The sequence below is a fragment of the Tachyglossus aculeatus genome, chromosome 19, assembly GCF_015852505.1.
Source record: "Tachyglossus aculeatus isolate mTacAcu1 chromosome 19, mTacAcu1.pri, whole genome shotgun sequence".
Classification (NCBI taxonomy): domain Eukaryota; kingdom Metazoa; phylum Chordata; class Mammalia; order Monotremata; family Tachyglossidae; genus Tachyglossus; species Tachyglossus aculeatus.
The window spans coordinates 32,235,780-32,246,533 of NC_052084.1; the positions used below are offsets into that span (position 1 = coordinate 32,235,780).

General features: G+C 44.2%; 1 protein-coding gene across 3 annotated transcripts in view; it reads right to left on the reverse strand.

The window, feature by feature from the left end:
• Positions 1-10,076, reverse strand: part of CNR1 (cannabinoid receptor 1) — a 32,575-nt gene extending 22,499 nt beyond the window's left edge. Inside the window, exon 1 of one of the 3 annotated variants that reach the window (XM_038761152.1) lies at positions 10,046-10,076. In XM_038761152.1, coding sequence (XP_038617080.1) covers positions 10,046-10,070 — 25 coding nt within the window. In that variant the 5' untranslated portion in view covers positions 10,071-10,076. Of the gene's footprint in view, positions 1-5,574; positions 5,618-7,057; positions 7,286-10,045 lie in introns of those variants that run through there. The other 2 variants (XM_038761153.1, XM_038761155.1) reach the window with 2 other exon arrangements.
• Positions 10,077-10,754: the final 678 nt, after the last annotated feature.

The following is a 10,754-nucleotide window of genomic DNA, read 5'->3' on the forward strand; positions in this document are numbered from 1 at the left end:
TGTGAGGTGAATATCAAGTGCTAAAAGGGTACAGTTATAAGTGCATAGGTGATGCAAAAAGGAGAGGGAGTAGGGGAAAAGAGGGTTTAATAAGGGAGTAAGCATACAGGCATGTGAATTTGATAAGGTGATGAAATGGAGTTCCTGAGCATCTACTGAGCAGAAGGGAATTACAAATTAGATTGGAACTGCAAAGGAATAGAAACTATCAGAATGAGGTTCAACATGTCAAGTTGAGAGGTGTCCGGGCTAGTTGTGGGCTTGGGGCAAACAAGCCACAGGTTGAGAAGTGTAGCCTTGAACATACCTGCCATAGCGAGAGTGGGGATATGACTTCAAAGGATCTGCATGTGTGTATTGAAGCAGAACTGCCTTCTTCTTAAGGACTTAACCAATTAGCAGATAAAAGCAAATGGAAAATTATTCTAGTTAATCATTAATTTCTTTAGTAGTGATCTAGGATCACTTAAAAAGAATCCTAGACTTCCCTATCCTAAGGACGTAAAAAAAAGAAGTGAAATGGTAGGCCATTTTCAAAAATGGCCTTCCTCCTTTATTCAAGAAGTTGTATACAGCTAATTTCTTCTGCATGATTTGCTGGGGTGAGTGTGTGTGTGTGTGTGTGTGTGTGTGTGTGTGTGTGTGTGTGTGTGTGTATGCGCACGTGCATGTGCACAAACAACAAATGCCTGACCAAATAACAGGTGGTAAGGCTAGAGTCACACTTTGCTACACACATACTGTTTTGATTACCTTTATAGGCATAAATCTTAACCCATGAAAATTTCTGGTCACGTTTGTATAGCTGAAATTGGAACTGTTTTGGAAATATGGTTTATGTAGCCAATATCGCTTCAAAATACTTTAGAGGAAATTTCATGCTACTGAGACTTAACACGGATCAAATAAGACTGTCTTTTAAGACCAGCAGAGTTTAAAAACAAGGACAGAGAAATGGGGCGTAAAAGACAGAAGGTGTTTTGAAAAACTGGTGAGCCTGCTGATGTTACATTCTGCATTGTGATAGACTTTTTTAAAATCACTCAATTAATGGCATTTATTGAGTGCTTACTTTATTGAGTGCTTACTATGTGCAGAGCACTGTACTAAGGATTTAGGAAGGTACAATACAACAGAATTAGCGGACTTGTTTCCTGCCCATAACAAGTTTACCCCCATTCTCTTACTATATTAGTGTTAACAGCTCTGTCTATTGGCCTGCTGTGTGACCATGGAAAGTCACATAATAATAATAATAATAATAATAATAATAATGGTATTTGTTAAGCGCTTACTATGTGGCAGGCACTGTACTAAGCTCTGGGGTGGATACAAGCAAATCGAGCTGGACACAGTCCTTGTACTACATGGGGCTCACAGTCTCAATCCTCATTTTCCAGATGAGGTCACTGAGGCACAGAGAAGCCAAGTGACTTACTTGTCCAGGGTCACACAGCAGGCAAGTGATGGAACCTGGATTAGAACCCATGCCCTTCTGACTCTCAGGCCCATGCTTTATCCACTGTGCCATGCTGCTTCCCTCTGTGGACCTCTCTTAACCTCTGTGGACCTCGGTTTATTAATCTATAAAATGGGAATAATGATATCTTTTCCCTACCTCACAGGGGGGTTGGGAAGATAAAAGGAGGTAATTGATGTGAGAGTGCTCTGGAAAAACAAGAGCGCTTTACAAAAAAGCAAAGTATCATTATAATTATTATAACCTTGGCAGAAGGAAAACTCCAATTAATTCCTCTTTCCTTTTATAGCCAAAAAAAAAGAAATGGGGGGAGGACAGAAGTAGGAGGGGAAAAGTGCTTTTTTTGCATTTTTGGAGCTCTGACTTAGTAATTTAAATGTAAGGTACTTTATAGTTATATTAGGAGTATAATGGAATTCAGATATATTACTCTGACATACACAAACAACTTGCTGAAGTATTTGCCAGCATATTAAGCCACTACACCAGATTGCCTTGGCAAGGGTGAACGTCTTTGAAATATGCCTTTGCTTTTCTTTTTAAAAAGAGTAGCATGGAATTTGCTAAGAATGTCAAAAAAAAATGTAAAAATATGTCCAGTTTAAGAAACTATTGGGTACTTCATTTGCAATAATAAAGAGACAAAAATGAAATTTTGCTCTGGAAAATGTGATCTAAAGATGGAATCCTTCAAGCAGTCAAGGCAAGACTTACAAGCCCCTGTTCTGGGATCAGCCAATTTGAACTTCTGTTTCCAGTAAGTGACTATGACAGTAGAGAAGGGTGGAGGGGGAAATAACCGACAACAAACCGAGATGCTCTCCCTGAAAGCATCCGATACCTGTTCTGGAATCTAGAATCCCACCCACCTCCCTTTTGGCATTCCCAAACCCCAACCCCTTTTATGACGTTCCTCAACTGGGGAGGCCTCATGGGCTGCAGTAGTGCATTGTGTTACAAGGAGAACATGCTGGCTAAAAATAATGACTCCTAGCTATATCGGACACATTTCACATATTCACAGAGGGGGGAAAAAAAACAAACTTTGAAAGCTTTCCTAAAGTGCAGGTGTGAAAACTCCTCCAGCTGGGCCAGAACTAGAATTTGTAGTATTCCCCCTAACGACTGCTGCTTTTCCACATTGAGCACTCCCTCACGTTTAGTGAGTAAACAATGCTGTTTTGCTACTTGGAAATACATGGTAAATTGGGCCAAATCCAGGAATTTTAGACTTGTCCGGCACAACTGGGGGCCTAATAATAAGGCAAATCAAAGCAAGTTTGGGTTTAATAGTTTGACATCAAGTTGTTAAGCAGGATAAAATCATACAATACACCACAATGAGAAATTGAGCATAAATGTTTACTTGAACAATATCCAGGTGGAAACCTGAATCAAAAGGGTAATTCTGCTTTGTTCACGTTGCCCGTGAAAATGTGGATGATGGAATGCACTCTAGCTCAAGGCTCGTGACTCTGTTTACGGAAGAAAGGCAACTTTCATAAAGACTCATCTTGGAAAAAAACTGCTTTTAAAAAGAAGGCGGGATCATTTCGATCACTCTAAGGTGATGGTTTTAGCCTATAAGTACTGATCTGTGGCAAACCCACCTATTATCAGGGAGAGCCAGTTGCAAGGTGACTTGCTTACCTTAATGCAATTCTACCTAACCATACCTCCCAACATGATTAAGAGAGGTGATGACCAGGAAGCACAGAAAAGTTACCCTTTCCTTATAGATGTATTTATCCTGGAAACTTGATATTGTGATATCATAACTGCCCTGAACATTACCGTGTAAATATGATCTTGCTGGGGCAAGGTAATCTGCTCTGTTCTCCTTATACCAGTCTGCTGCTATTGGTCTCCAAATGCAGCAAAAAAAGAGGAAAATCTTGAAAAGATGATGGTGTGAAATCCCAGTAGGGTTAGGCATTAAATGAATAATAGAATGCCATCATTGCCCATTTTGGCACATTTGCAAAATTATCTTTGAAACCAAGGGCCTAGCCTGGATTTCCACATACACCGGAAAACATGAACAGTCTTGTTATGATTAAAGGGGGGGCTGTTTCCCTCGGCCAGGACTTCTCAGTGTCCATCTGCACAGCTGCTGTAAGCGTAGCCAGATCCCCAGTATTCGAGTCATTTGCAGGACAGGTTTAAAATCAGCAGGACCCGTTCAAATTTTACAGAAGGCAATCTATTTTTCTCATTTTGGAAGTGATGACTTTCCCAAATGGGGATGTGGTGTAAAATGGCATAGAGCATCAAAGATTAATACATCACCTGGATAACCTTTATGATTTCCATTAGTCTAGGATGCTTTGGAAACTCTGGCTGACATCTACAAAGACCTATACTATTTCATAAGGATAATGTAATCTCATATAATATGGGCAAAAATGAATTACACTGATATCAAAGCATAGCACTGTCTGAACTGCAGTAGAAGGTCAGGAAAGTGATGTTTGTTAAAGTGCACTGGGGTGCTGTCTAAATATCCAAATTAACAGATTATGAAAAGTGAATGAGATAAGTCAAAGTAGACCTGAAACATGTGTTTTCAGGAAATGCATGAAATTTTGGGGTGGGGAAGAAATCTCAATAAGAACAATAAGCACCTTGATTGGTTTGGACTTCCTCTTGCTTTTTCACCTCTTTACCAATATCAACTCATGTAAAAAGAGTCAACAATCTCTTAAAATGAAAACAATCAATAAGGAAATACTGAAATTGTCTGTTTCATTCCAGATTTCAAGTTCTGTAAAATCCAGGCTACATCAAAGAGCCAAAGGAACTGAAGTGAAAGAATTAAAAAAGAAATCCAGGAGTTAGGAATCTGTCTTCTCAATTAGAAAACAGGGAACCCAGAAATAGAAAAAAAAATAAGTTTTACTTTGGTTTGCCATCCCTTTAATAAAACAAGGAAGCTAGCATCTGTGTTCTTGATGTAACCGAACTAACATAATTATCCAAAGAACAGACTCTAACCTCCGCCCGCCCCCCAAAACAGATAGTCATACTAACCCCATGCAAGAGACCACATCCAAACCGGGCTTTTCTTCACCATATGTTAAGTATTTTTAATTCAATTAATATTTGTCTATTTCTACAACGTTCCTGGCTAGCTGGTGATGGGGAACAATCTTGTTCTTTCCCTGCTCAACTTCTTTTGGTGAAAACACTGTAAACTGTACCTGTTCTTCTAAGTTCTATTCCAAAACAGGTAATTTTAAACAGAAAAGAGTTCTGCTTTTTTCCTTCCAAAAGCTAATATATATTGAAATGGGGAACATGCCTAAATTTTTAGTCATTTCGGTGCTAATTCTAACCTAAGGCAAATAAATATCCCAAAATCCTGTTGAAAATTATTTGTTAAAAGTTTGTCTCATGCTTTCTTTCAAATCATAATTTAATGACCAGATAATGGGCATTACATATTTACCCTCAGCATAATAATCCATGAAACTCATTGATCACAAAGGTAAACCTCTTGAAAGAGTGTGCGATTTGTTTGTATATTGCATGCCAGAAATAACAAGTCTCTTTTGGAGAATTTCATTTTTACCAGTTTCATCCTGGGAACATTTAACAGTTTCATTATTGGAACATTTTGAAATGCCAGAAAGAACACACTGATCCTACAACTAAGCTTGTTAAATGAGAAGAGCAATACCACATGCATCACAAAGAGAGGAACATATTTCACCAGGAAATGGAGAACAATAAAAAAATGAAAATAGCAGATAACATATATAGAGTAAACCCCAAATTTATAAAAAGGACCTATTTTTGCAAACACACTTAAAACTCCAAATCATTTTAATTTCTTTAAAATGTAGATGCATAAGTTTTATTTTCAAAGCTAATCACCTGGAGTAGGGCCTTTGTATTTCCCAAATACCCTCTCTAACATTAAAATTGTTTGACAAAAATGTTCAATCTGTCTTCCTGCATTTGAGCGTAAAAATATAATATTTTTACTGAAACAGGAAAATTGTAGAGTTCCATCTTCTGGCACCATTTTGCCCAGATTGAGTCAAAGGAATACAGACTAGAGACATCTCTCCCATCACAGGCATGATACATACCTCAGCCAGGAGGGATCTCCATGTAGAAATTGTAGGTATCTTTGAAACAAAAAGAGTTCATTTATGACAAATCCTATTCACTGATAAATATTTTCTAACGTGCACAGGCATATTGAAAATTAAGCCTGACAAAGTTTACACCTCTCTCCCACCTAGGGATTTTTTTTTCTTAAAACATAGATGGTCCAAGTTTTAGTTAGACCTTCGAACTACCAAGATGTTGAATTTAATTCATTCATTCGGAACTACAAATGGACTTTTATTTAAGATCAAATTGCTCTTCCCTGAGTTTGGGAGGAGAAGAGAGGTACAAAGAAAATACAAGGTACAGAGAAAATCAATAAGAATATCTTCCATTGTAAATCGCCAGTAGGTTGGGATTAGAAGAGGAACACTTTATATCAGGGAGGTCCTATGGGAGCCAAAGAGGTTGGTTGCTCTGAGCTTCTCGCTGTACAGGAAAATAGATTAATATCAACTGTGACACCACAGTCCTTAAAGGACACAAGGCTTCTCAGAAACTAGCCTTTTTTCTTCCATTGTTCAAAATTCAGTAGTTTAGGAAAGAAATAGAACTGAGCAGTTTAGATCATAAACTCTGTCCTGGATTAAATGCCTGAGTTTAAAAAAAAGCACAAAAGCAAGGCAACTGACACCTGTGAGGAATAAGGCAAAGCCGGATAATAAAATAATAATAATAATAATAATAATAACCACTTTATGTATTTTTACTTTCTAAATTTCCTAATTTGGTAGTTGGGGCAAGTGTTGCTCAGAAGCTTTGAATTGATCTCCCTACCTTAATTTTTCATTGTTATTCCTCACAACATACAACAACACTATGATTTCATCCAGTACGCAGCCTCTCTCGACAGGAAACCAAAAAGATTTAAAGGTCTTAGCTTCAGCACCCAGACAGAAAAATCCCTTCAACAACTTGTTCAATTAATGGTTAGTTCTTTAACTGAGTCCTAACGCATTAGAGCTTCTGTTTTGGTTCAATGCACAGAATTTGTTTTGGCTCTAATAAGGGAATTCACATTCTGCCTTCCTGAAAGTTTATGGTTTTAATTTGCATTCTGCGCGAGGGGTTTAATGTATTATTCTAGGTTTGGTGCAGGCACCGGGTTAGTTCTTTTGGGGGGGAAAAAAAGGCGTGCTCTTCACTGTTGTTATAGATACACAGACACAAACGCCTGTGGGCTCCAGGACATTATTTCAAACATTCACAGCATTCATCAGCTCCACCCGATGTGTGCGTGGAAAATACACACAGACTCACACGCCCCGAATAAAGTCTTAATGAAGAGGTACTAGGAAATCTCCATCCAAAAAAAAAACAGACCTTCCCACCCCCAGAATGGGACGTTTAAATAGGTGGCCAGCTGTCTGGGGAGACACCTGGGGAGCTTGAAGCCCTGAAAAGGGAGAGAAGGCGAGTTTCCAGGGAGGATGGAAAAGTATCCCGATGGATCTGCCTTACCCTTCACATCGCCCGGTCCTGGCTGGGCGGAGATGGTAGCCTCGGCGGAGATGATGGTAGCCTCTGTGCGTCCTGCGCTCTCGCCCGGGGATGCTGGAATGAAATAGTCTCTCCAAGGGTGACTCCAGCCAACCCTTCCCGCAGGGAGCAGGAGTCGCCCCGCCTCGTCCCGCCCCTCCCCGACCAGGAAAAGAGGGGACCCGGGGCCACGAGGGAGGGAAAAAAAAACAGGGATGGGGAGGAGGAGAAACAGGGAGGAGATGGACAAGGGGCAGGAGGCAGGAGGAGGAGGCAGGGATGGGGAGGTGGGGAGGGAGAGAAAGGAGAAGAGGAGGAAAAGGAGGAGATGGGAAAGGAGATAGAGGAGGGGGAGAAGGAGGCAGGGAAAAAAGGAAAAGAGAAAGAAGGAGGTGGCAGAAGGAGGAAGGGCGTGGAAATGAGGGAAGGGAACTGGAGAGTGTCTGCCTGTCTGCCAGTCAGTAGGTGTCTGGTGGCGCTGGTGGTTTAGCCCCCTGTTTGAACGCCCCCATTCCCAGACCTGCCCCAGACCCCCGGCTAAAGGGGGTGCAGAAAAGGGGAGCTGCCCCCCACCACCCGTGTCCCCCTCTTTTTTTGCCCACGCAGCCCCCGGGCTGCTGGTCCCCTCCTGGTCCCCCCTAGGGCTTCCCAATTCTCTCCTCCGCTTGCCCACTTGGCCAGCTCGCCCTCCTCCCCCTCCCCCGGGCCCGGGTGGGATGGGATCTGGACTCCTGTCTTCCTCTCTCCCTCCCACCCACCCACCCCATCCCCAACCCCATCCCCATTTATGAAGCTCGGGGGCCCATCACGTGCTAAACGAGCCTTTGTCCTGGCCCTGGCAGCAGCACAGGCATAGCCAGGGGAGCTCTGTGGATAGGGCTGGGGCAGGAAAGGGGGCAGGGGAAAGGGCTGCCTTCTTGGTGCAGGGAAAGGGCAGGACTGGAGAGGGAAGAGGGAGAGCTAGGGCCCACGGCTGAGTCTCCAAACTTCCCTCCTGCCAGGAGCACCTGCTGGGCAGGACCCTAGGACGAAGCCAGGGGCACCAGCTCTCTCAGTGCCACCTCCTTCCTCCTCTTTCCCCCGGGGCGACCCCCAGCTCTTTCCCCCGCTATTCCCCATCGACCCTGCCCTTTGGGATGCTCCGCTGGTCCTCCTGGATGGGAAGGAGGGGCCCGGGGCTGGAGGCTACCTGGGGTTGCCCCTGGCCACCCGGATGCCCTCCTGGATGGCTGTGCCCACCCAAAGACAATTCTTCCTTGAGTCCAACATGGGCTGGGCACCCCCCTGCCATGTGCCCCACTAACCCCTACCCCAAATTTATCACATAACAGGGAAGCATGCCTTCCCTCCACCTCCCTCACTCCGCTGTCCTGCAGCAGTTCTGGTCCTTCCAGGGACCCCGGGGTCCGCGGGGAGAGGCGAGGAAAGGGTTGGCCAGTGCAGGGTCCTGGCCACTGCTCTTGAAGGGCAGAGGCTGCCCCTTTTCCGCTGACCAGCGTTTTCGAGCTCAAGCTCAAAACGTCCAATTTTCATCTTTCGATTTTCTTTTAAGAGACAGAATGCTGTCTGGCGTCAAACAACCCCAATCTCACAGCCCCCTCCCCAACCCCCAATCCATTCATTCCCTCTCCCCAGCCCCAGACTGTCCCCCCACGTCCCTCAATCCAGTCCCCCAATTACTCTATGCCTGGCCCCCCAGTACAGCATCCCCTGCACCCTAAAACCAGCCTCTCAGGGGAAGCCTTTGTAAAGGAAATCAAAGTTACGGTCCATCTGACCCAAAGATGTGTGTGTGCGTGTGTGTGTGTGTGTGTGTGTGAGAGCTTCCTGTTCTGCACTGGACACTCTGGTTTTCAGCTGGTCTCTCTTCTTTGAATGGTATTGATTCTGCAGCCAATGCCTTTATGACACTGCATCAGACTCCTCTATGCATAATATTTTGATCTGAAGGACCTGGCCTCCCTCTGCCTCAGTTCCTGCCTCAGCGGAGAAGCACCTCTATTTACAAAGACCCCAGGGGTGAACACAGTGACTTTGGAGTCAGCGAGGGGGTAAGAGGTTTCCCAGGTGATGCTCTCAGGGTTCTGCTGATTTCCACAAAGAACCTTTCAATGTGACCTTATGGGGCCATTACATAATGTGCATCTTGTAAGGAACATCTATCTTTGCAAAAAGGTCAGCAAAGGGGTCTAGTGCTCTCAGTGCCCTCAGTGGCTCTCGTGTGTGTGTGTGTGTGTGTGTGTGTGTGTGTGTGTGTGTGTGTGTGTAGAGAGAGCAAGGAGGTAGCCATCCACAACTCCACCAACCCCTCTCCCCTTTCCTCCATACCCAAACCTCAGTGGGTCAGGGTCTCCAGCCCAGATCCACCTCTCATCTTCTGCCCTCTGTTCTCCCTTTTTCCTTGTCCTCCCCACTTGTCAATCTCAGTCAGCAGGGCCCACTTTAAAGTCTTGCCCAACCGTGATCTTTCTCAGAAGCTGGTCTCTAAGACCATCAGTCTCTCTGACAGTGCTGGATCTGTGCACCAAGTTGAAGAATACCTCCATCTCCTGCTGCTCTGGCACTATAAGTTGCAAGAGAGGCAGGTAGCAGGGAGATCAGGCCTTTCCTTCCAGGATACCAGGACAAAGAGTTTGCTGGGTGCTGTCCTCAGGAGGCCTTTCAGGACCAGGATGGATTTAACATAGCTCCAGGATCAGGTTTGATTTCCAGGATGCCTACCACCTACCATATAGATGAAGCTGGATTACTAGAGTGAGTGTAGGAGTTGCCCAGTATCCTGAAGAGCACAGCACATTTTACAAATTTGGCTGGCTGAAGAAGGCATTTCAACTCCAACACATACTTTCCGGGTAGTGAGCCTCTAACCTGCAACTCCCTCCACCTTACCCTCTCCGCTAGCCCAGCGGTTAAAACAAATAGGCTCTGGAAAGCAATTTATCATCTCTGAACTCAGTGGGAATTTCTTACCTGAATTCTGAAAATATTCTTCCATGTCTGCCCTGCCTTCTTGCCCACAGTCCACATTCTGTTTCACCAGGAACAAGTCTATGTTCTCAGCTTTTTCCTAGCTCATCCGAAAAAATTCTTCTGATTGACACTTTCTAACCTTCAGCTTCTTCTTCGCCGAATCCAGTGGCTCCAAATGGAAACTGAAAGTCCATTTGCTGACCTGTGTGAAAGTCAGCAATTAAGCATTCAACCAACCCCAAATCTCCATCAGCCTTCAGGGGTTTTCACTGCTGTTCTCTCTGCTGCCAGTGGTACAAAGTTAGAGGATGACAGGTGGTGAGGAGGGCTGTTTTCCCATTTTAGAGTTCAAGAATAATGCTTGTAATGGAGCCAAAGCGTGACTTCTGACCTGATATTTCATCATTGCTAGTGAACAACCTGGTCACTGGAAAGGAGGAGAGCACATCCTTTGGGAAATTCAGGGCTCCTGTGTGTGTATGACTGTGTGTGTTTGTGTGTGTATAACCGTGTGTATGGTTTTTCAAGCATGCTAAATTAACAGGCCTTCAGGCTGAAATCCTGCCCCCCCTCCCCGCCCAGTGCTGCGGCCAGCTCCCCCCCACCCCTCCACCACACACACACAAATACTCCATTCCTCTCCCCCACTGCAGGAAGCAATAGTAAGAAAAGATTTTCTCCTGTGTCCCCAGCAGTCATTCCACAGGAA